Source organism: Leptonotus elevatus, chromosome 1, assembly GCF_054856555.1.
Source record: "Leptonotus elevatus isolate MCC_2025b chromosome 1, RoL_Lele_1.0, whole genome shotgun sequence".
NCBI lineage: Eukaryota > Metazoa > Chordata > Actinopteri > Syngnathiformes > Syngnathidae > Leptonotus > Leptonotus elevatus.
The window spans coordinates 32,650,372-32,676,199 of record NC_141239.1 but is presented as its reverse complement, the minus strand read 5'-3'; the positions used below and the strand labels follow the sequence as shown (position 1 = coordinate 32,676,199).

The 25,828-nt window shown below is 40.9% G+C and overlaps 1 protein-coding gene and 1 long non-coding RNA gene across 3 annotated transcripts; one reads left to right on the top strand and one right to left on the bottom strand.

Moving 5' to 3' along the window:
- The first annotated feature begins 833 nt into the window (after positions 1-833).
- On the top strand, positions 834-24,569 carry tex2 (testis expressed 2). Of its 2 annotated transcripts, none has more exons than XM_086093090.1 (14): positions 834-1,287; positions 2,342-2,444; positions 2,743-2,814; positions 8,961-10,662; positions 12,272-12,472; positions 12,715-13,045; positions 15,586-15,875; positions 16,934-17,077; positions 17,765-17,864; positions 18,439-18,559; positions 20,698-20,820; positions 21,056-21,265; positions 21,636-21,756; positions 22,960-24,569. In XM_086093090.1, exons 4-14 carry the CDS (start codon positions 8,986-8,988, stop codon positions 23,107-23,109), a joined length of 3,468 nt encoding a protein of 1,155 aa, XP_085949216.1. In that variant the 5' UTR covers positions 834-1,287; positions 2,342-2,444; positions 2,743-2,814; positions 8,961-8,985; the 3' UTR covers positions 23,110-24,569. The 2 variants fall into 2 exon arrangements, with proteins under 2 accessions (XP_085949216.1, XP_085949224.1); XM_086093098.1 differs by having other exon boundaries at positions 834-1,298.
- A 342-nt stretch (positions 24,570-24,911) lies between these two features.
- LOC147181742 (uncharacterized) lies at positions 24,912-25,691 on the bottom strand. The gene is made up of 4 exons (XR_015096907.1): positions 25,440-25,691; positions 25,273-25,355; positions 25,067-25,102; positions 24,912-24,989 (listed from the first exon to the last, which is right to left on the bottom strand). It is a non-coding gene; the product is annotated as an uncharacterized LOC147181742 (long non-coding RNA).
- Between the last annotated feature and the right edge of the window lie 137 nt (positions 25,692-25,828).

Below are 25,828 nucleotides of genomic sequence, written 5' to 3'. Positions count from 1 at the left end.
AATATAATATATGTTGATTAATACTAAATGGAATGAACTAAACCAGTGGTTCTCAAATGGGGGTACGTTTACCCCTGGGGGTAAGTGAAAGCACACTATGAGATTTAAAAATATATTTTAAAAGTATATGTAAATATTTCAGAACAATAAAAATTCATACAATTCATTTTATATTCAGTAGGCTATTCAATTTCAGCTTCAGTATGATCCCAAAGGAGGGCACTTAATGTTGATGTAATTTTTTTGTGCACATTCTTTAATTAATAATTACATTTATTTATAGTTATAGTTATAGTTATATATAATTTAGATATATATTTTTCCCCCAAATAGTTCAAGAGACCACATAAATACAAATAGAGTTCCAAAGTTGAATGAATCAGATAATGATGCCTGAATGCCTGAATGAAGTTTCTCTTTTTTTCCAATCAGAAATGCTTTGCGCTGGTTAGGGTGTACTTGGCTAAAAAAAAATATTTCAAGGGGGTACGTCACTGAAAAGAGGTTGAGAACCACTGAACTAAATGTTTTTTTGTTGAGCTGCATGAGCAGACATGGATGAGCAGCGTTGATGTTCATGCTGACATGCTCCATTTGACCGCTAGATGGTAGCATGTCCCAATAGATGCACAATAGACACAGAAGTACTGAATTTGAATGCACTTGCTTGAATGTGACCAAAAATATTTAGTTTTTTGACGAAATTTTCTGCCTTTTCACTTTTCACCTTGCGATTTAAATTTAAAAAACGTCACTATTTGTCTTTGAGGAGCCCCGTCTCGCCTTAGCATGGACTGCAATTTAGCAACTTAAATAAAAGTACACTAAGACAAATTTGAGGAAGGGGAAGTGCTCCTGCGGCGCCATGACGCAGATACCTCCTCATCGTGCAGCAGCCGCGCGTTCTCCTGCAGTAGTCAAACATGAAGAACCCGAGTCCGTGGAGGGAGGAGACGGAATTGCAATGTCACTGTTGAGGAGGGGGTGTGGCGGTGGCCAGCTCTCATTCACCAAAACAAAACTAGCCCAGCCCAGCTCGGCTCAACTCGCGTAATCGAATCGCGCCATAGAGACGTGCAGTTGGGGCAGGTTGGGCCGCTTGGAACCCCCGAAACCAGCCCTCCCCTTTGTGTGAGTGAGTGAGTGAGAGAGAGTGGGGAGGAGATCCAGTTCCTGCGTGGGGCTCATCACGTCCGGAACCAGCTCGGACTACGCAAATTATCAAAGCTTTGTTTGGATGCTACGCTGTGGCCTGGACATCCCCGAGATGAGGATGCAGTAACCAGGGTGAGATTGAGGTTATTTACACTCTTTATGCATTCGACATCAAGCGGTTGGATTTTACAATGGACCGGATTACTTTGTCGCTGTTGGCCCGATTAGATTAGCTGCACAAATCTTCCTAGCAACCGCGATAAATAAAGCAGTCGTGATGATGCTATACAGCACACGGTGTAATGTGAGGCAAAAATAAGGTCTTGTCCCTTGAGCACATTTATGGCAATTAATTGACATGATGTGAATGAGTGCAGGGGTGTGGAACCATATTTTTTCGATTTTATAAAGACAAAAGCGATACAACAAAAATTTTAGTCGGTAGCATTTGGGGGCTTTTAACAAGACTTTCTAAGATTTGATTAGGGTAATGTATGAATCGTTTTTTGGGGAGCCTCAACATGACCCAGAACTCACAAATTGACATCAGTACATGTCTACTGGTGACAAGTATTGTACAGAATAAGAGTTCACTGCAAAAATGACCACCAGTTTATCTGATTTTGATATTTATAGTTATATGTTGTAATTAAAAAAAAGTTTTATATGAAAAGCTACTGAGAAATTGCCTATGGACCAAATTCCAAATTCAAATATCAACATTTAGAGTAGACCAATGATTTGGAAATTAAAATGAAAAAGAGTCAAGATTAGAGATAGTATTGGAGGTAGTGCTATTGCAAATTCACACTTGAGGTACTACACCCATACCAGCCTGGCATATAACTACTGGCCAGCTGTCAGCTGTGTGGAGATACTTGACAACTCTTTGAAAGCCGAATGCAAATTACGTATGATCTGCAAAATGCATATATAGATATATATTTGGTTAAAATAAAATAGTTTCATCACAATTGCAAGACGGAATGAATGTATCAAGTATCAGCATCGGGCGACATGGCTCAGTGGTAGAGTGGTCGTCTCCCATCCGTTAGAGTCTTTAGAGTTGTATTTAGAGGTGACACCCCAAACCTCACTCGCCCACTGAACATTTTGGGGAAAAATAGCTCCAGATACCAGCTTCATCGATTGACATAATTTCGTGTCTGCGTATTTGTTATGACAGGATCCATGGAAAAATCTCAAGGACTCACGCCAGAAATGGAACAGGAAGTCAGCCATTTTGGGTCAAGGCGGACATTTTGAAGAAGTGCCCCAGTCAGCAGCAGGTAGCCTACAAAGATCAGCGTCAAGCTTGTGTGCCTGCGCCATTTAATATAGAAAGCATGGCAGTTTGCTGATCATCTCTGCCCTACGAGCTTGTAGGTTTCCACCCCTGCCGTTTGTCAAACTTCTCCACCTTCTACAAATAATTGCCCTCATATCTATGAATTAACATAGCTAATTACATCTATATTAGGATCGTATAATTAGTTTTCATGTTTGAATATTGCTTACGATTGTAGATAATTAGCCATATAGTTGAAATGTAACGATTGTCTTTTTTTTTGTGTGTATGTGAAAAAGATGAACGTCAGCAACAACGTGGGAGTGAAGGCAACATGATCCGCACGAGGAGGTTGAATGTCAAGTCTTAAGGTAATTTGTCATCCCAACTTGATTTAAGTCCTTTAGTCTGTCTGAATGCAGTACACGAGGACACAAAAGTCCTTAGGTAATTAATTGGAAGTCAAGTCACTGAGTAAAGCACCGACTCCACCAAGGTCATAGGATGATGGGTGTTCCATTGATCGCATAGTGTACCTCTATCCAGAACTCATCGATCTGTATTAGCATGTGGGCTCGCACCCAATATACGCGTTCCCTATCCGTTTAGCGTAGCAAGTCTTGAATCAACGCAAATGGGTTACTGCTTGTACTTTGGCCAAAAAACAAATCATAGTCCAAAAAAATGAAAAATCCAATTTTGAAAACCTTGGAGTGTACACGGACGTGCTAATGCAGCTATGTCAACCTACAGAAAGGTTTCCCTTTTTAGTTTAAAATAACTTATTTGAACCTCCAGGATCTTTCTCAGTACATTAGCCAATGGCAGAAACCAGGGCAGGGATGTTTTTTTTGCGCTTTTGGCAAAGTTTTAAATCATACCAGCTAGCTAGCGCTAAGCTAATCTGGGAGAATTCGTCTCTGTGGTCCACCGTTCAAGTTTACACATTGTCTTTGTGCTAGGACGGCCTCAAAGGAAAACAGCGACAAGGGCGTTGATTCACTGCTTGACTGATTGCTTAACAGTTTAATTCTCATTAACCGGCTAAACATTCCCATACATGTGCAATCACTTCCGAGTCGGGTGTCTGGTCCCGGAGAGCGCGCTCCACGCGACGTGCTGCACTCCCCACATATGTATTACATCACACATGTTGCCAGTGTAACATTCCTGTAACACGAATACGCACGACAATATGCTATAATTTATTCTCACTTGAATAAAAAAAATTATAATTCTGATTTGGCATTAATTTATATCTCAATTTGAGTCACCACCAATTTGTGCACAGCCCTAGTGTGTATTATTGCGGTGGAGAACTACAGCACATACACCGATTACGCTAATTCCCTTGAACCAAAAAAAAGAACACGATGGGCAGCACAGTGTTCTAGTGGTTAACATGTCTGCTTCACAGTTTGAATTTCAATTCCAGTTTTTCTGAATGGAGTTTACATTTTCTCCCCCATGCATGTGTGGGTTTTCTGCGGGTACTTTCCGGGTTCATTGATTTTAGATTTTAAGTTGTGAAGATTTTAAGTTGTCTTCAATGGGACTGTGAATTGCCTGCAATTGACTGGCAACCAGTCCTGGGTGTGCCCCATTTCTTGCTCAGTCAGCTGAGACGGATGGCTTTTACTTGCCAAACACGGTGTGGCTAAAAAAAAAAAATATATCTGACACACACAGGTTTGTTTTACTATCTTTGTGGGGCCATCTCATTGACATAATGCATTTCCTAGCCCCTCCCCCTAATACCAACCATCAAAAATGATTGCCCACCCCTATTCCTTACTATAACCTCAACCATAACTCAATTCAAACCTAAACTCTAAAACTAAGTCTTGACCCTCAAAAAGAGGTCTAAACTTCGCTATCTGCTATCTGGTTAGCACTCTATTATATTGTACTCATGAAATCATATACAGTAATTAATTGTATAATAAAATAGAATGTAATGAATTAAACAATTTGTGCATGATTAATTCATCATGGCTCCTTCTGGTGTGTGCGACTCGGCCACAGGGCGGCAGTATAATACAGTCAAGGTAGACCCAAATGAAAAAGACTTTCACAACTACTGTGAGTGATTCAGTAATCCTGCAGTAATCTTGGTCATTTTTTGCAGGGGATAAAGAAAAATGTACATGTAGGGACAATGGATCCCCGCTATTCGTAGGAGCTAGAGACCTCAAGAATTTTTTGGGGTTAACAAAAAAAAAAGTCTATTTATAATGGGTGTCAATTATATGCAGATTTTTGCAGGGGTTCGTTGTAGATGAAAATATACAGTCAGTGCTTTGTAGGCGGATGTTTCCTTTCAAACACCCGCAAGGCTTTAGAAGCACATTACACAATACACCATGCATATTAATTTGAAATTGTCTATTTGTGTGTAGCTCGTGTTTTTTTATAAGCCACGGGATGTTATTTCCCAACACTCGTCCTCACACGTTGCCTTTAGTAGTACTCAGAGACACTAAACGCAATGGATGTTCTACGAGCTGCCAATATAGGCCATGCGCCATTGGGAAATGAAAACACGCTCAAGTTGGGTTACTGCTGACATTTGCGCTGCGTTCATTTTGACTAATAGTAAACACTGTTGGTGTTTTGCAGCCTTTTAAAAAACATTTTTTAGATTGAACATTACGTGCATCTGTTCACCATCTTAAAACATCTGGTTAGGATGTAAAAGACATTACTGTGAATCCCCATTTAGTGTGACTGATATGTTACAGACACACCCGCAATAGGTGGAAATAGGCGTAATATAGATTTATATCTACTCTATCTATCTATCTCTCTCTCTCTCTCTCTCTGTCATATATATGTGTGTGTGTATATATATATATATATATATACCGATAAACCAATAATTTAGGAAGTGCCGATGTCGATAACTGATAAGTAAGCCAATATAATAATAATATATGTGTGTCTCTCTCTCTCTCTCTCTATATATATATATATATATATATATATACCGATAAACCAATAATTTAGGAGGTGTTGATAACTGATAAGTTAGCCAATAATTGTTTGCAAAATTGTTTGAACTTGAATACAAATAAATATACTTTCAAGTCCTAACATGGACAAATACATTGAAACATTGTGTAAAGAACCATGAAGCAGCATTTTATTGATATCTCTGTTTTAAAGACAACCAGTAACTCATTTTGAGTTTGCCAAAACAAAACAGTCATGTTTTAAAAATGGCACACAGAAAAGAAAGCCCACACTCGCCATCGTCGCCATGATGCATCTTCTGTGAACACAAGGTCGTGCGCATTATGACGCCACAAATATGCAACACCATCATAGGAGAGGGGAGGGGTTGAGGAGTTGGGCACAACTTGAGCCACAACCACAATACCAACGTGGCATGTCTTATTATTACCGGCGGATTTCTGTATTATCTGTTTTATCTGTTTGACGTCAAATTGGTCGATAATTGCCGATAATTATCGGCCACCGATATTGTCGTGCATCCCTACAACAGTGCAGTTTGTGCTGCAAAGCCTCATGATGTTCCTTAAAACCTTCTGAAAGAGCAAAATGTAACCTTTCTTCATTCTGGTACAAAAGAAAAAAGAGCCTGCGAGGATAAGAGACATGCACAATAAGCTCATCGCTGTTGGCATAGCAACTGCCATTTCAACTGCCTTGCATGCATTGATGTTTTGACATGTGCATTCTAAAGTGGTCGAGTTTTTGTTGTTGTAGCTGTAGTTTATATATCGACATTTCATAGTTTAGCCCCATAGAATGGACAATTGTCACAGCTGAATGTACAGCGTTATGATCACATTTGGTCAAATTAGGAAGAATTTTGTAAGATGGCAACATTATTTTTGGGATGCTTGATATGTGTTTTTTTTTTTAAAGTACTCAGTTTATTTAACAACTATGTGACAAAATGCTTTGGAAACTTAAAAGCAGACTTAAAAAATTTAAATTTAAAAAATTGTTCAATACTAAGTGCACTGCATTTGGTAAGATTTAGCCTTGGAAGTAATACTGTAATCTTTAAAAAAAAAAACATATTCTGAAAGTTAATCATGTAGCTATCATGCAGTACACACTTACATTTCAGTTCAAATGGTTGTGAGAATGTATGTTTAGAAGTAATCCACTGTACAATAATTAGTAACAACATTGAGTTTGAATTGAACACAATTCATATTATATGCACATTAAAAAGATTTGAAGGTAAAGAAGTGCTTATTTGTACACTTTTCAGATCAATCTGAGGTTGTCTATTTCTGTTCTATTTCCTTCTATTGTGTACAATCTACTCTGTCCTCCGTGTCTTTTTTTCATAGGCTGAATGGTGCACATTATGTACACTATAGTATGTGCTCCTGTGTGTGCGTGTCGTTTAAAGCGGCAATTTACTTGCTTTAATTGTTTTACTCCTTCTTGTCCTCTAATCTTCTTCATCTTCTTTTTCACCACTTAAACAGACACCCTTTATATTTTTGCTGCCTGCTTCTCTATTTTGTTTTTAGTTTCTGTGTTGTGTACCCATTGCGTTAAAGGGAAACACAAAAATGAATGCAATTCCAACCGCAGAGTGCCACGCTGTGTTTTCGCCTTAAACGACAATCCGGCAAGTTAAGTGCTCGGACGATTCCATTTGTCCCGCCTCCTTCCATTAACTACCAATTTTTTTGCACCAAGCCTCAAGAGAGAGGGCAAACAGTGTGTGTATGCGTGTGTGTGTTTGATAACGCAAAATGGACAAACAAGCATGCACAATGACAACATGAGGCCTGACTGAGTAGAAATCAGCACATGATGGATGACTGTGCTGTGTTGCATTCAATGGAAGCCCAGTCTGTAACCACATTGTTATTATTATTGAGTAGAATGGAGGCTGAATGCAGTTTAAATTAATGAACATGTTTAACAGTACGCATGCTAGAGAAATGACATGGATTACAGATAGCATGATTATAGGGTGTAACGATATCCAAACATCACAATCCGATATTATCACAATATGAAGCTCGCGATACGATAATTATCATGATATTGTGGGGAGGTTGGCAATATTAAAAAAAGGTCACAATATTAAAAAAGATGAGCTCATACAAAAAAAAAAAGTACAACATTGTGCTTTTGTCCAGAACAGCAATGCATATAAACCACCTACAATCTCTAACCCTAACGCTTAATATTGAGGCACTTACTTGCTAATGCACGCACATATTGAGTTCCTCCACATATTGACTCAGTTCACAAGCTTTATGTTCCCCCTTCATCTGACCATTAGCGTGGAATTTAAACATAAAAAAGACAAAACATGCCTTACGAAAAATGCTGCACAAAATAAAAGCCACCAGAGGGTGCCAGAACCGCACAAATGGAAATCAACCTGACTTTTTTAACAGATGTGCTGCTTTTAATATTGTGTCATGATGACGACGATATAGTGGCAGTTTTAATATCGCGATCTCACGATATTGCCATTATCGTTACATACCTACTATTCGGACTTATGTTAAAAATATATAACTGGAGCTTTTCGAGTCACAACTAGTCCCTTAGTCGAGAGTCACAGTAGCCACTACCCTTTAGTACTTTATTAACTCATTCACTCCCAGCCATTTTGACTAAAGCAACCCCCTTCGCTCCCGGCTGTATTTTGACAGATTTTGCAAGGTCCAGAGAATATTGTGTTCTATTGCTATAGAAACATGGAACCTACCAAAAGAAAGATGAGATTAGAGTCTATTTGTATCTGTTTCCATTTTACAACAATTAGCAATAGAGTATAGCTAAGTTTCATCATTATTCACAAACCTGTTGAAAACACTGGGGAAAAGAACTTTTTGCAACACGGCCCTGGTTGATATTTGATGCTCTGCTGCCACCTGCTGGCCGTTTTTGTTGTTGTTGTAATAACTACCATTGCTTTAAGCAACCTCTTCAGTTCAGAGGCTGCATCCAAGCCTTCTGTATACTCTAGCATAAAAAAACTTTAAAAACATATAAATAGGTTTTTGGGACCATGGCAATATTTAAAATAGAACGTTTTTCTACGTTTTTGGGAGCAAATTAGTTAAATGGGACAAACAGTCAAATGAACAAATATTGCGCGTTAACACTCAGAAGGAGCTGCTGTAGCCTACAACTCACGCTACGACTACAATCAGCGACTCAAGCTCAGAACTGTGAGGCAGACATGCTACCGTGCTTCCCTAAAATATGCAATTTTCACCAGGATACACGCAGAGGCAAAAAATACTTCACTTCTGAGAGTCCCCAAAAATTTGATTCAGAGGAGGCGATCTAAAGCACTGTTAATCCACACGAAACGTAAAAAATAGAACTGCCAAACACACACCAAAAATATATCAAATTCAATGGATCCCAATGTGGCTATTGATAAACTTGAGTCGAGTGATCCAGGCTAGTTCCTTCCGAGTCCACATTTCCACCACACCAGTGTTCCACATGAGTGTTTTGATGGTATTGAACGTGGCCTGCCTATGTTGTTGCCCTCCAGGCTGTGAGCCTTGCGCCGGGTGGTGATGAGCAATCACAGCAGCAGCAGCAGCAGCAGCAGCAGCAGCAGCAGCAGAGGAAGTAGCCAACATGCCGAGACTACCCCCTCTCGGCACACGCCTGGACCCAAGCTGCAGGTTCAGCGCTCCCTCTCACGTGACACCATCACCATCCACTTCTCTGCTCTGGGCAAGGAGGAGGACGATGAGGAAGAGGAGCTTTATGGAGTAGACATTGAAGGGAAACCTGGGCAAGATGCTGCAGGAGGTCTTCAGGTTTTCAGGTCAAAAGAGGATCTGGTTTTTGAATCTGAGACCACTACAGTAAATCCTCACACAAGCGCCGCCTCCCCGGCCATGACAATCATTCCCACCTTCACCACTCCTCAGCTCAGTTCCACTCCTCCCACCAGCTCCTCCTGGCCTTCTGAACGTCCCTTAGCTAGCCTCCCATCCACAAGTTCCAGCTCTTCCTCACCTTGCAAATCCACCGGACTGTCATCCTCCAGACCTTTCCTCAGCCTGGTCAGGTCCTTGTCCAATGACGTCGAGGCCCGCGAACCCGCCCCGCCAACAACCACTGTTGCGCCGTCGCACACTCGCCACAGACACTTAATGAAATCTTTTGTCAAGTCCCTTTCCACGGACTCGGCAAAAGCCGAGCACCAGGAAGGGTCTGGTCACCAAGTTCTTCATCATGTCCCCCAACAGCAACAAGTGCAATCGTCCCAGCGCCCTCCTCCTCGGAACATGCAGCTCTTCAAACAGTTCTCCCAGCCTCGCCTGTCCTCCACCCCCATCATTGCCAGTCAGATCGGCGGAGACTCCAAAACCGCCCCTTCGTCGCCTACCATGTCCCCAGATGGTAGGTCCTTTTTCAAGGTTCAAGAAGTAGAAGCCAAGATAGAAGATACAAGGCGACGTCTTTCAGAGGTGATGTCAGACCCCCTGCAGCTTTTTAGTAAGATCATGGGGGAGGAATCGGGTACTGGTGGAGTAGGGAGTGGCCCCCTTCGAGCCAGGTTGCTGTCATCGAGCGCATCAGAGCTAAGCGGCATAACAGCAGTTAACGGACACTCGGAAGGCTACAACTACAGCATCAAGGAGGAGGAGGGAGCCGAGGGTGAAGAAGACGAAGCAACTCCCACTGGTAGAGGTTCCGATTCCGTGTTCTTCTCCTTTCCCTCACTGACACCAGCGTCAACTCTCAGTCAGACCTCCACATCCAACTTCGCCAGGTCTTCGTCGCTCAATCTTGGTCGCTGCTCCATGTCGGCTCTAGTTGCTCGTCAAGAAGACGAGGATTTTTGTGAACTTTACAGCGAAGACTTTGACTTGTGTACTGACACGGAGACTCCAGATGGGGATCACGCTGGATCCCGGGGCCTCCATACTGGCAGCACTGGATTGTGTAGTGAAATGGATATTGAAGAAGAAGAAGAAGAAGAAGAGGAGGAAGTGGAGACTGTGCCTTGGATCAGCCTGGTCTGCCTGACACAGGTGGTGTACTGGTACTTAGTCCTTCCACTACCACCATATGTATGCGCGGTGGTCCATGGGATATTTGCAGGCTTCACGTTGGCCATTCTGGTCCTTTGGCTGTCAGCTCCACGGCGTTCCGACTTGAGAACGGGCAAGCGAAGACGCAGGATAGAACCTTGGAATGTGGCCCAGCTCGATATCAAAGAACCAGGCATATTCAAGGTGAGACAAACACAATATGAACATTTAGCCTGAGGTCCACATGTTTTTGATAGTCAGGCAGTTACATTCAATTCAAGCTCATTTGCAAGTCAAAGACTCTTGTTTAATATCTTTGAAGATCTTTTAACGTACTGACTCCAAGCACCGAATTTCACCCTTTTGTTTTCAATTGAAATGGCTTTTTTTTTTATCCAACATCCTTTAGGACTGATAAGGCCTTAGCTACAAATTGAGCAGTCGTATTGCACCTTTTCTCCAGTGTGACGAATCCTTCAGGCGGGTGAGAGCCACGGTATTTTGCACTGTACTCTTGGGAGACCGCACTCAGGACTTTCAGTACTAAGCAAATGATTGGCATAACAAATTAAAATCTAGGGAGTACGGCTACGAATCTGGTAAAGTATGTGACAGTTTTTGTAAAATATCAAAAATAATCACAAGCAGTTAGTTGTATAAACAGTAATTCTGAACCTGCCAGAATCAGGACGACCTGCAGCTCAGGTTGCAGCTGTAAAGACTGACTGAGTGAATGGACACTAGTGAGTGACATTACGACCAACCACTGGTGCTACTACAGTATAATGATTGACTTGGGACTGCCCCAGGAAAAAGTACAAGCGCCAATGTAGTGGAAGAATACATGCCAATGGGAGTATCCAAAAAAGTGTACAGGTCCTATTGTCCTCAAAACAAGGATACGTGGGACCCTATTTTTGTGCCCAGTCCAAGTTTAGCGCAAAGCGCAGTCTAACTGTGCGTATCGGTGCAGTTTTTATCCTTTTTGTATTTTGCTAGCCTAGCACAGATGGCGTTTGCGCCATTTTTCACTGTTGTGGGAGAGAATGCAGCTGACTCCCGGCCAATCGAAGCAGCTCCCTTAGACATTAATTGATTTTAATTCAGTGCAGGGCGAGCCGCATGTAGTTTACATGGCGGAAGGATTCGCTGGAGTCCATGTGTGTGCAAAGTGTATTTACAGTAAAAGGAACTGCACGTTGGATGTTGTAGTTGGCCGCACGTGATGTGGCATTAAAGACTGACTTGCACCAATCACCTACCCAGAGTTGTGCCGCATGGTCAGCGGGGTGCTATTAAAATATTTTTAAGATAATAAAAAATAATTTGTTCAATAAATTAATTTTAATTAATTAAACGATCCATAGGGATTGCCCCATGCTGTTCTTATATTTATGAATGAAATACGATGGCATATACCGGAGCTCAGAATCTGTCTGCCTGCATCTCAATCAAATCCATCACACCACCTGCGCCACAAGTTAGACCTTGTTTTAGGCAGTCTAAAATTTAGTCTACTTTTGGTCACCAAATTGCCAGATGCGCCGGGGATGTGCAATCAAATTCACCTGAACATGTTTTGAGGCGTAGCGGAGTCTACCAAATTCACAGACACACTAAATGAAGATGCCCCTATTTTTCCACCAAGCACATGGCCGCCTGTTTACAAAAATAGGCCCCTCAAGTCACTTCTCCTTATCAAAAGCAATAGTTTTGGGGTTTCTTTGTTATTTTTGGGCATTTCAACCATGTTTTGTAAAAAAAAAAAAACCTAATAGGGTTTCTTCCTTTCTGCATCCCCACCACATCTCAGGGCTGGATGAACGAGATCCACAGCTACGACCCGGAGATGTACCATGCCACCCTGACGCACTCAGTGTACGTTCGCCTTGAAGGTTCCGTCCTGCGACTGTCAAAACCAAACCGCAACATCTCCCGCCGTGCCACTCACAATGAGCCTAAACCTGACGTCACCTACATCAGCCAGAAGATCTACGATCTGACTGACAGCAAGGTGCAGTAGTTATGATTTGGTCAGTGTGAAACTTGCCGTCATCAGTTATGAAGAGTCAATAAATGGAAACGAATGGAAAGTTTGTACATTGTCCTTCTACATAACCTACACCTACATAACCATTTGCATCCTAAAGTGTAGCCATTTGTTGGTTTGTGCTTTAATGATGGATGGTTTACTGCTCTAAAAATGGAGACATTAGCATTTTATTGATTTGATTAAATATTTCCTCTCCTCCAAAGATCTACCTGATGCCACAGAGCCTAGCGAGAAAAAGGGTTTGGAACAAGAAGTACCCTGTTTGCATTGAGCTGGCCAAGCAGGATGACTTTATGTCCAAAGCCCAGGGGGAGAAGGCCGAAGAGGACAAAGAGAAAGCAGAGCAAGTGGACACCAAGGTTGAAAAAGCTGAAGCGTCCGCAGACGAGCAGAAGAAGCCAACGCCCGGAGGAGGGAATCTGACAATCTACTTGTTTGGGAGGACGGGGCGGGAAAAGGAGGAGTGGTTCCGGAGATTTTTGCTGGCATCCCAGATGAAGTCTGACGGGCGAGGCGGCAGCCTGCCCAAGAGTGGTAAGTGAGCAACACAGCAAACGCGCACACACATTTGAGAAGACTCAGTGGGCCCTGTTTTTGTAGACAGGCGCATGTGCACTTGGTGTAAAAAGGAACTCAACTTAATTTTCATGCCGGGGCAAGTCTCGTTCCGCGTTTGGGACCACGCTGCACCTCGCTGGGCTTTTCGACCTAACAATTTGGACTGCGCTTGGCATAAAACCAGTCACATCTTCATTTTCGTGCTGGCAAAACGTCTAGTTTAGCGTATTTTGAATTTGACAGGTCCAGTGTATTCTATTGCACGTGCCTTGGCACATTTGGTAATTTGGTGACAAAAAGTTGACTAGACTCGCTAAAACCAGGTCTAAGTTGTTATGCAGGTAGTGCATTGTGATTTTGGTGGATTTGATAAAGGTAGGCAGACAGATTCGGTGCATTACATTATGTTTTATCCATAAATATGACAGTGTGGGACAATCCCTTCGAATCATTGTTGAAATCAATTCATTGAATGATTTGTCATTGTCATCTTAAAACAGTATGCACCATTGGAGGTGCAAGTCAGCCTCCAATTGCCCACGTAGCAGGCGCATCAGACTACATTGTCCACAATTGGGGATCTTTTTGCCAATCCTTTAATAACTTGAAATGCACTTTGCGCACTCCAATCTCCCGCATGGAACAACTTCTTCTGCCATGTAGACCGCACGCGCAAATCTCTCTGCTGAATTTAAATGGATTTATGAGGGGAGCCACTTCGATTGGTTGGGAGGCGGCTGCGTTCCCTCCCATAACGGTGCACAAGGGTGCAAACGTCCTTCTATCTGTGCTAATCTAGCAAATGACCAAAAGAAAGAAAAGTCCACCAATGCACACAGTAAGACCATGCTTGTGCTGGGCACGAAAATAGTGCCCATCTTCAAGAGTGTGTAGTTGCCCAGCCATCAGATCTGCACATAAGCTCCAGCTCAAAGACAATCCCCTCAAGTGAGGAGTGTGAATGGGTCAGCAGGATTACATGAATTGGTCTCGCCTATATCCGATGTCACGATATTGGCACATGCAATATGCATATTGCAAAAACATGCAATAAGTTTCATGTGGCATTTTCTGCTTTTATCTGAATTTGACCAGTCAGACTAAAAAATGTGCACCGCCATCCAATAGTTGTACATTGTCAAGAGGTAATTACAATGAATTAACTAAGAATACATTGAGTTTGCTTATTTTGCCGCATGAAAAAATCTATTTTTTTCATTAGATCATAAAAATGTCATTTCTTTTGGTGCATGTTAGATATCGCAATAATATCGATTTGGCTATATCGCATATCACTTGTTTTTCGAATATCGTGCAGCCCTACAATCTAGATAGGATTACTTAAAAGTCCCTGTAAAATGAAAAAAATATGTCTTCTAAATTTGACATCTCACAGAGAAGTGCATTGTTAACAACCTTTCTAAATTTGAATGATTTATTTATTTATTATTATTATAGCTTCCGTAGCAAGCTAACTGCCCATAACAATTGCTCTGGATAACTGCTGATGTGAACAAAGGCGTTCAAATTCATATAATAGTGGGGGAGGGGCAACTCATGCCAGTGGCCAAGGTGTGTTCCTGGACCCTGTTTTAGCTGCGCACCAAAAATCAGGAAATCTGAAATGGTGAAAACAGTTTACTTCAAAAAAAAAATTGTTTTTATTCACTGCACTTCAATTGAGTAAATAAGCGTCTCCCTTCTTGTCACCTGTAAGTATGTTATTTCATAGATGTTATTATTCTCACACACAGAAAATTTTAATCATAGTTAAGTTAAATAGTTAACTGCTGAGCAAACGGTCTCTCAGATCAGTTAGAGTGTGGAGGCTTGCCTCCAGTTGAGTAAAATAAACGCCCCCTCATTATTTGATCCGACACAAGAGCTCTATCAAACATCAGCCTGTAATCAGATTAGAATGCCCATTTTAGCCAGATGCTGTGAGAGATATTAAATGAACAAAAGTGCATTTAATGATCATGAATCTGCATAATCGCATTGTCTTAATGTCTCATTCACTTCCCTTTAGCACACATTTGCAACATATTTGCACTAATGTTCTTTCTGTCTGTGAGGAGCGTTTGGTTAATTGTCGTTGACCAAAATAGTAACCCAAAGTGTTGGAATCAATGCAAAATTCCATGCACAATAAACTGAGGATACACATACTGTAAATGGGCAGTGTGTCTTTGAAAATGTCCAACAGCATGAGTCTGTGATGGCCTTCCACTGTGCTGCTTTCTTGTCATATAGGGACAAAAATGTGAAAATGATTCTGCTCAGTTTGTCTCATTTTTAGCAGGAATTTAAAAAAACACATGCAATCACGTTGATAGTGCAAGCACTGCACATCAGTGACAACGTGGAATGAATTGAATTGAATGAATTACAGAATCCCCCCCCCCATTTTTTTTAAATCAATGAGTAAAATTTGGTTAAAATTGATTAACCACTCAGCCTTAAATAAAGCATGTGAATTAAACATGAGCTTAGTAATTTCCACCTTTCTATTTCAGCCTTGCAGCCCTCCCACAGCCAGAGTAACCAGTCTGTCGGTGGGCAGGAAGCCGACACCGGGAGCAGCGACCGGGGAAGCTCCGACGAGCTGTGCCACCCTCAGCCTCGCCACCGAGAGAGCTCCTCGGCTTCCTCCTGCGGGTCCACCGGAGGTGTGAGGCAAAAGATGCTCTTGGACTACAGCCTGTACATGGCCAAGTATGTCAACCCCCAGCCTGCGCCCGCAAGTCCGACCGCCGCTGAAAGCCCCGGGCATAGCCCTGAGAGAAGCCCCCAAACTACCAAAAAGGTAAGAAAGACACAAAGGGAAGAACCTTTAAGGGGGTACAGTGAATCTCTGTGTATTTACGGTTCGATATCCGCAAATGTACCCATTTGTGCTTTTTTTTTTTCCTCGAACCTCTTCTCCTTGATATAAAAACTCACCAAGCTGCCAGTTTGTTTTTGTACTCAGTCCAAATCATTCAGATATTACTTAGCTGACATCTTTTGGCATTTTGGTGTCAAAGAACTGTTTTGAACTGAGTTGAGAAGTTTCATTTAGACAAAAGTAGTGCTTTGCCGTCATCTTGTGGCATATAGGTTTCAAGAAACTATATCGAATACTATGTTGAATTAAGTAAATGTATTCACTTTACATTATGTCAACCGGGCACATTTCTGATTGGCAAATTAACCAGCATGACGCAACAGACTGTTGGATTTTGGAGATTATACTGTAGACAGAATGGGCTATCTGCTTCTTTGATTCATTTTAATTAATTAATTAATTTGACATCTGTTTTTGCAAAAATCGAGAACATTTATTTCTAATATAGCACTGTTAATTGTTGTTTGATGAGCAATAACACCTGCCGAACTCTCCAAAAGACTTCCTACTTAATTTGAACCCAATGTAGCGCACTCACTGAATATTGCATGTATTACATTATATTTTTGTTGCATTTAATTTATATTTCTTCAATAAGACAAAGGCCCAGAGTTTGAATCCGGGATCCGGCTGTCCTGCCTGTGTGGGTTTTCTCCGGGTATTCCGGTTTCCTCCCACTTTCCCCAAAAAAACATGTGTTGTAGGTTTATTGAACATTCTAAATTGTCCCGAGGTGTGATTGTGTGTGTGAGTGGTTGTTCGTCTATGTGTGCCTGCGATTGGCTGGCAAGTGGCAACCGTTGAGGATAAACGGTTCGGATAATGGACGGCTGGATGGATGGATGTTTTTATCGGATTGGCTTGGTAAAAATAAATTGTTCTGCTCCATTGTGAAGCATACACCTTAAGTAACTATAAATAGTTCTTCGCCCATATGTTAAATCGACCTGCATATACAGTATGTGTGTTCCCCTCAGATGCCCAGGAGTTCAGATGAGCCAGGTGAACCTGAAGCCTGGGTCAACGCTTTTATAGGAAGAATATTCTGGGACTTCCTAGGAGAGAAGTACTGGGCCAACGTTGTCTCCAAAAAGATTCAAATGAAGCTCAGTAAGATCCGGGTGGGTGGTACCCTTTATTTCCAGCCAAACTCAAACTTTTTCAACGTTTTGCTCCTTGGTGAGGTTCAATGCGTCAAGTGTGAACACAGTAATTAAAGTGATTCCGTCGTCTGATTGCAAAAGTGTAATCGAGGAGTCCACTGGGCTATTTGCTGGTGTAGCCTTTTTTCTTTTCTTTTTTAAGCCTTCTTCCTGTTTACCTACTTGTGACCAATCACATAAGAGCTTCCTTCAAAATGACTTACATGAGGTCAAGAGTTTTATTTTTTTGCATAGTCACTCGCCAATCTCACCTGTCTTTGGGCGAGAGTGTACCGGCCTGAACTGGTCACCACCAGCCAATCACAGCGGTTCAAATCCCCTGTCCCGTTTAGTCGTCTCTCTCACTTTACTTTACTTTAGTGCTGGCTCTCATCTCTGTCGATATCTCATGTACTGATGTACTGTTCGCAGAAAAAAAAGAGCCCAAAAGTGACAATATTCTGTGCAAAAAAAAAAGAAAAAAGATACCACATCTAATAATGCAATGGCTTGGCAAGCCACAAAAAGAATCAAAGTGAAAGTACAAATAAATGAGAACATTAAGTTAGTTGTTACGGGCTACGAACTCTCAGGTGCCTCTTTAATATCATTTTTAGTTTCGAACTCGAAAGGTGGCTAAACTTTTGTTGTTGTTTTTTTTTTAAGCTGCCGTATTTTATGAATGAGCTCACGTTGACGGAGCTTGACATGGGCTTCTCCATTCCCAAGATTCTCGGTGCCTCCAAACCCTCTGTGGACCACCAAGGTAGGAACAGATGCTGGTGGCAGTTATGATTTTGAATTTATATTGTCAGCCTTTCTCTTTTTCTGGCTACTTCTGCAGTTTCTGGTGTTCCTCCCATCCTTTTGCTGCTCTTCTTTCAGGATTAAACCATTAGCTTACTTCATATGTTAATATGGGGTGAAATGAATGGAAATGCCATTACTCCTTTCATTTAGTCCAATCATAGCCTTGTCTAATAGAAAAAAGTACTTTTCGGCCATCTTTGGTCATTTAACGGAAAATGCAAACCTTTGGTGACAGAGCTTGGTCTCTATCACTTGACAGTAGTTGTAATCGAAGAGACTTACAGTTGGAAAACTAGGACACGTGGAGCAAACAGCAGGGGGCTGAAAATCCGATCAAAACAGGAAGTTCACCCAGCGAGGAAGTGCAGCTGCCCGAAGCCTGACCTTTTCATCCAGTACAAGATAAAAAACACTTTTTGGCAGACATACAAGGGATGAAACTGCATGGCACAAACAACAATAGTTTAATCACTATGACAACCACAGTGACATAGGTCAAAAGATTTCCATTTGTCTCGCTGCCCCTCCAGGTTTGTGGTTTGATCTGGACGTCTCCTACATGGGCTCCTTCCTCATGACTCTGGAGACCAAGATGAACCTAGCACGTCTAGGAAAGGAGGGCGAGGGTCTGGGCGAGCATGGCAAGGAGTGGTGAGCCATTCGCTTTCATTACCACGCTCCCGTCAAAGCTTTTTGGTCCGTAGCATTGTGAGAGCAATCGCTCAAAGGCCATCAGGGAAAAGACAATTGACTGAAGTAGACATGTTTCTGCTTAGCATCATAATAGCTGTCACATCTGATATTTCACAATTCCTTCCCTTTTATATGAAACCGTCTCTCTGGACGCTTACCAATGTGGAATTGTCCAATACGTGGTGAGTGTGACAGGTCACTAAAACAACTGTATGCTTAAAAGGAGATTTATTTTCTGTTAGTTTACGACAGAGTTCCATTCCTTACGTGGCAGCGTATTGCAAATTTGTCTGTAGGTAGGAAAAAGTCTACCATTGATGCAGTAGTAAAGTAAGTTCATAAGTACAATATGCATTTGTATGAAAAACACTACTAGGCCATAAATATAAAATAATCATATTAAAAAACTGAATGTAGTGATTGTGGCTTCTTGTGCCATTCGATCACGTACGGTATTGTTAACCTGCCGGGGTAACCCGTTCGATATAACCTCAAAACATCGTATGTCAGTTCCATCATAAACCGACGACCCCTCTGTTATGGACAAATGTCTTGGCGCACACGTCCTTTTCTGTTGCCCCTTTTCCACTGCCTGATAATGTACTCCAGTCTGGCTTTTCTAAAGACAGATGCAGGTACTAAAAAGTACTATTTGTAGTTGCTAGCATATGAAGATTATATGGAGATTATAGTTAACAACAACTAACGAAATAGCTACAAGTAAAACTGAAAAAGCATTTTAGTTTATGAAATAAAGTTAAAATGAGAGTGTCTTTTTTTAAACAATAACTAATTGAAACTACATTTTCCGTTTATAAAACTAACTAAAGTGAAATAATTTTAGCGAAAATTACCTTTGTTTTCATGTCGGGGTTTATTCTAAATGTATTTTTGCGTTATTGCACAGCCGTACAGAAGAAAGAAGGTTGAGCAGGCTTTATTACACAATGCCTTAGTGACCTTTTGTTTTTACCTGGCAGTCCACAAATGCATTATATATTTAAAAAAGAAAGAAAAAAAAGTAAGACTAATACTAAAACTAATAATAACTAAATTTAAAAAGAAGCATTTTCGGGGAAAAAATCAATCTAATGAAAATTAACAAACCCACTTAAAAGTTTATTAAAACTAGCTGAATTTAAAAAAAAAAAGTCCAAATGAAATAAAAAACTAACCATAATGAAAAATCCAAAACTATTATACTGTAACCCTGTGCCATATGACATGAACCATTGCTAGTCTGATGTCATTTATGCATCATAATAAAATTCATGTAACTAGAAATGATTTTTACAAAATAAATTAACTCATTCACTGCCATTGACGGCTATAGACGTAAAAAAATAATTTTAACTATTTCTATTAGTTTAAATTTTTTCCCCACTTTTGTTAACAAGAGTATGAAAACCTAGATTTTTTTTATTGTATTAGAACAGATACAAATTTTTGATTAAGCGTGAGTTAACTAGTGAAGTCATGCGATTAATTACGATTCAAAAATGTAATCGCCTGACGCCCCTAATTTTTAATAATCTTTTCTTTAAAAAAAAGAAAAAAAGATTATTATAAAGAAAAAAAAGAAATGATTATTAAAAATTAGGGGGGCATCAGGCAATTAAAATTTGTAATCGTAATTAGTCGCATGACTTCACTAGTTAACTCACGATTATTTACACATTTTATAACTGTTCTAAATGTACCAAAAAATTATTTCTAGGTTTTCATACTTGTTAACAAAAAAATGGAAAAAAAAGTTAAACTATTAGAAATAGTTCAAATTAATTTTTGACGTCTATAGTTGTCAATGGCAGTGAATTAGTTAAAAAGAAGACTGGTACTAATGATAGCTTACCTGTTGCTGTATGTTAGCTGGACTCTGCATTGTCCACTCGCCACTTGACTGCAATGGCCTGTTTTGTTGCCCTCATTCTCTTTTTAAATAAAATCTTTCTTTACCATGGCCAATAGCCACATTTCAAAAGTTTTTGAATTAGCCAAATAACTCAACGAGAGTCAAAAGTTGATACTCGGTGTAATGCAGATTCCTGTGATGTTAATTCATACTAATTCACACTGCGTTTTTGTGTATGCCACAGGTCAAGGCCACGCACGTATTGCCTGGCAGACAGTGACGAGGAGTCGTCCAGTGCCGGTTCGTCAGATGAGGAGGATCCTCCAGAACTTTTCAGTGACAAAGCTGTCCTCCCTGGGGGCGAAGGGTGAGCAAACATCCTTCCCAGCAATAATTGAAAATCAATACTAATGTGTTTGTTGGAAGCAAAATGTTCTAACCTTCAGTTTACTGACGATTCACTGCTGATTTAATGGAGAACCCGCCCACTCCTTTCCAACTTAACGGCAGTACATGCCGTCATTAATAAATAATCAACGTGACTCACTGCTTGCCTCGCATCTCCCTCTGCTTCTAATGTATGCTCTCCTCTCCCTTTGCAGCTATGTGGGAGGCCACAGGCCAAGCAAGATCATGCGCTTTGTGGATAAGATCGCCAAGTCAAAGTACTTCCAGAAGGCTACAGAGACGGAATTCATCAAGAAGAAGATGGAGGAGATGGCCAACACGCCGCTGCTGCTCACCGTGGAAGTGCAGGAGTGTCGAGGGACTCTTGCTGTCAACATACCGCCGCCTCCTACAGACAGGATATGGTAAGTTCACTTCCTAGGAAGTTTTGTGCATGGAGGTACTGGTTTAAGGATTCAGCACTTGCACCCTCTGCTGGATAAGTAGAGGTTTGCAAGTCTATGCTTGATTTGGACGTTTTTAATACTGTTCAGTGCAGGCAACATAGTGAGATAGTGGTTAGCATCTGCCTCCCAGTTCAGAGGTTCAAGGTTTGAATCTCAACTCTAGCCTTCCTGTGTAAAATGTTTATGTTTCCTTCAAATGAGGAAAAGTGGTATCGGAAATGGATGGATTGATAACATACCATCATACAGAGACGGGTTGCTTGTTTTCATGATCATGTTTGGAGGAAGCTGATTGTAAAACCGTTAATGTCTCATTTTGGGTGCTCAGGTACGGTTTCCGCAGTCCACCTCATATCGAGCTCAAAGCGCGGCCCAAACTTGGAGAGAGGGAGGTCACGCTAGTCCATGTGACGGACTGGATTGAGAAGAAATTAGACCAGGAGTTCCAGGTACGCTGTGACATTCAACTTTTATTGTTTCATATTCACACTGCTAATAAAATTGCCGTCCAATTGGCAACCTTGAGAGCGGAGCAGAGCATGCATTCAATGTTTTATTGTGACTGCAATTAATTTATGACTGCTTCCCAAACACGCACTTCAAAGCTGTGTAATAAATAGCCAAGGTGCGCTTGCACTCCTTTGACACCACAGCAGCAAAATGCTCCTGTCAGGTCATCTACATCCCTTACCTGACTCCTGTGGGTGTTATTAATCTATTTGATCAAATCTGATGTAATTGACCTCATGCTTAGATTAATCAGAAGATCCATTGTCCATCACACTCCGAAAGAGTGGCTGTTGTTACTTGTGACTTAAAATGCTGGAGAGGGGCACATAGGACCATGCACTTCCTAACTCGATGTATGACAAATATGCCATTTTATATATGGAAAAAATACAAGCATAGTCTGTGCGAAATACATCTTCTTAATATATTTAATTTTTGATTGCATATTTTTTTAATGTATAAAAGGTCCACTATCCTGAGTAACAACAAATAGTTTGAAGCAAACAAAATAACCACATTCTCTTGCATAAGAATTGATCATCCAAGGAAGGCACATAACTTTTGAACAAGAAAGAATGCATTTTTTCCACAACAATCATCCCACTCCAAATCTTAATATTATTAATGTACTATGCTTGTCCTGCATATCATTCCAAATCCGCATTAGGCATCCTCACGTTGTAGTGTAGGGCAGTATGACTCAGTCAGTGCAACTCTGGTGCAACTAAGCCATGTCTGCCATGTAATGGTGATTCAAAAACTACACTCGACCCTACATATTCGCAGTTTGGCACCCTCGGATTTGCATATTCACAGATCCCCCCCCCCAATATTTGCTCACATTTTCTTTTTTTCTTCCCAGTTTCCCTCTGTTCTTATATTGAATGTTCATTTGCGTTATTTGTATAATTTTGTGGTGTTGTAAAACAACAACATATACATATTAACTTATATATATATATATTATTTTCTAATTGTGGGGCGGAGGGTAGGAATTAATCAAGGGGCCATTCAGAATGTGGGCGCTGGCGAGTTGCTCATCCCTGACCTATCTTAAACCACGTGTCATGGCCATCATTAACGCAACACGTTTTTGGGTGCTACTCCAATGCCTGTTAAAATGTGTTTTGTTCTCCCAACAGAAAATATTTGTCATGCCAAACATGGATGACTTGTGGCTACCCATCATGCACTCTGCCATGGACACGCGTTCAAATGCCAGCTTGATTACCGAGTCAAACGATGCCTTGAGGGGCCCAGAACCTGAAGAGTCTGAGGCCTCGTACATGTGAAGAAGACGTCCGGACCGCTGTTTTTCACCATGGAAATATGACATTGCACCTGACAGTGTGTGTTTGTGTCTATGTGACTCAAATGGACATTTTGTCATCATTTGTGGCCAATTCCAAGAGAGTGTGCATTGTAGGCTGTTTAACGTGGTGGCACTTTGAAAAATAGCCATTTGATTGAACAATAGGAACCATCAACCTGTGATGTACAGCTGAACCAAACTTGAGTTGTACAGTGTATATTTTGGGGACCTTTACAATGGTTTGCAAAGGTTTGTCGACCTGAGCGAGCAAACATTTGCGGGAATGATGACAAAATAACCCCCGTGCCCATATATGTACATCCATTTCCTATGGAGAATCTATCGGTCTTTATTACTGCCTGTGCCCGGCACGTACAGTACATGCAAACCGGTCAATGGCGATACAGAGTTTGAACCCACTGATCTTGGATATAGTCCAGGCTGTATGCTTTGAACTGAAACTTTACATATAGGACTTTTTAAAAAAAGTGGGGGTAGTTTGAACTTAAATGTACTGTATGTGCAGACACAGCAGCCAAAACCTTTGCCGAAATCTGATGAATGTATTTACAAGACTTGCTAATTCACTTGACAATGTGCTTCTTAGCAACACTTTTCATTCAAAATACAGTGGTGTGTTTTTATTGCCCAATTTTTTGTTTCTGGTCCAGCTTGAATGGGTCATTAGTGGCAAAAATGCTCGTTTTCAAATCTGTACATTTCACCGACTGACAGTCATCTGCAGGGAGTATTTTTGTCAGATCAACAGGCTATAAATATACTTGAGGTTTGGGGGGGGGGGGGACATGCTGTTTTCTGGATTTTAGCCATATTGTCTCAATATTGTCAACAGACATTTGTTCAGTAGAATCTACAGGGTGAGAACATGCCTAAGGTATGGATGAGAAGTGTGTCGGTGTCCATTTCTAAGAACAAGGGAGAGAAATACAGAATAAGTTGTGGATGATGCTGCGAGCAAACGAGAGCTACAAGAGCCAGGTGAAGTATGATAGATATGAAGACAGGAGTTTGTGAGGATGCAGAAGCTGTGCAAAGCTAAAAGATTGTCAGCATATCCCACCAACAAACGCTTCTTTAGCCATTCTGCTCATTCTGTACCGTGCACCAGTGACAATTGATCATCTGCCAATGTTTAGTTGTTTCACGGGCTACTTTGCTTCAGTAAGTGTTGGTTAAGTGTATGAGGCAGAAAGTGCCTTTATAAGCTAACATTCCTCCACAATGAACCATTTGTTGCAGCCACGCTTTAAAAAAAATTTGTGCCATTATTGTTGTACAAACTGTTTCCACAAGTTTTGAGCATTTGCACTGTGAAGAAAATGTCAAACATTGCTGTCGTGTTCAGTGATGTCATAATGTTAAGTTCAGGTCATTGTGGATCAATAAAAAAAACTTTTGCTCTGATAAACCAGGGTGGTGATTTAATAAATGAAGCAAAGGATATTCATGTTCTACTTAGCACCACTCGTACATCTAATCCGGGAAAATACCTAGACAATGTCGAGCAATTCTAGTATTTCCGGTTCAACGGAATTAACTGCCAATTGTAAACACTGCCAGTAAATGATGTGATAATTACTACAGCTGTGTCGTGCTTTAAAAGAGAAACTTGGGAAACCAACCAAGAAACTCCAGTTATAACAGGACATGATTTTCTTGCACTGTTTTTTCCTTATACCCAAATGACCACCAAAAATGTCAAACGGGTTTTAAGTATAGTGCATTATTCATGCTGCAAAATAAGACATTAAATGAGACTCGTTGTGGGGGGAAATGTGCTTTATTTAAAGTTGTATCGTGTTCTCTTCTAAGTCAAATGGCTCCAGGACCCCCAGACGTCTGAATAGGAAGAAGGAAATTGTATAAGACTTTTGCAAAACTCAACTCAAAAATCAACATAATTATTTACAACTTACACTTATGTTATTCCTGACCAACCTTGTCACTGAAGCCTGCATGAGAAGAAAATTTATTAGTATAGCATACAGATAAAAACCTTACAAACAGTGTATGGTGTTGGATCAGACTTTAGGTTAACTTCATTTTGAATCAGAAGTCTAACGCACTTGAATCATCATTAACAAACAAGTACTTTATTACGAAAGCAATAAAGCATACTTACATTTCAGTGAATGGCCTCCACCATGTGCTTTTAGCCACGTGGCTGCAACGTGACACTATTTCACCGTGGCTCAGCTTTCAAACCTGGATAAAAAGGGGGGGGGGGGCATAAAGGCAAATTTTAACCACCTCTCTTAAATTTTGTCCGGATTAAAGAAAATTCCTTACCGTAATATATGGCAATCGACGCGGCCTCGTGGTCACGCTGACGCAATGCGACCAACGCACGCTTAAGTCAATTACAAAAAACAAAGAAAGTCTCATCTTGTATTAAAGCCAAAAAATAAAAAGTTAATTAAATAATTAACTGCTAATAAGCACACACTTCCGAGCAGAAGCGGTTTAACCAGAGAAACCATACTCAGTCGATGTTTGCCCCAACCCCAATGATCCCGGACACGCACCCGGAAGTTGTTTATACATTTTCCGGCGCCTGTACTCGCCTCTTATTGGCTGGCACCGCCTCTGGACTCCCCCTCCTCCACTCCAGTGGCACCTCTATCGCTAAGTCCCACCTCCTCTGGTTTCACTTCAGGAAGCAAAAAAAAAAAAAAAAA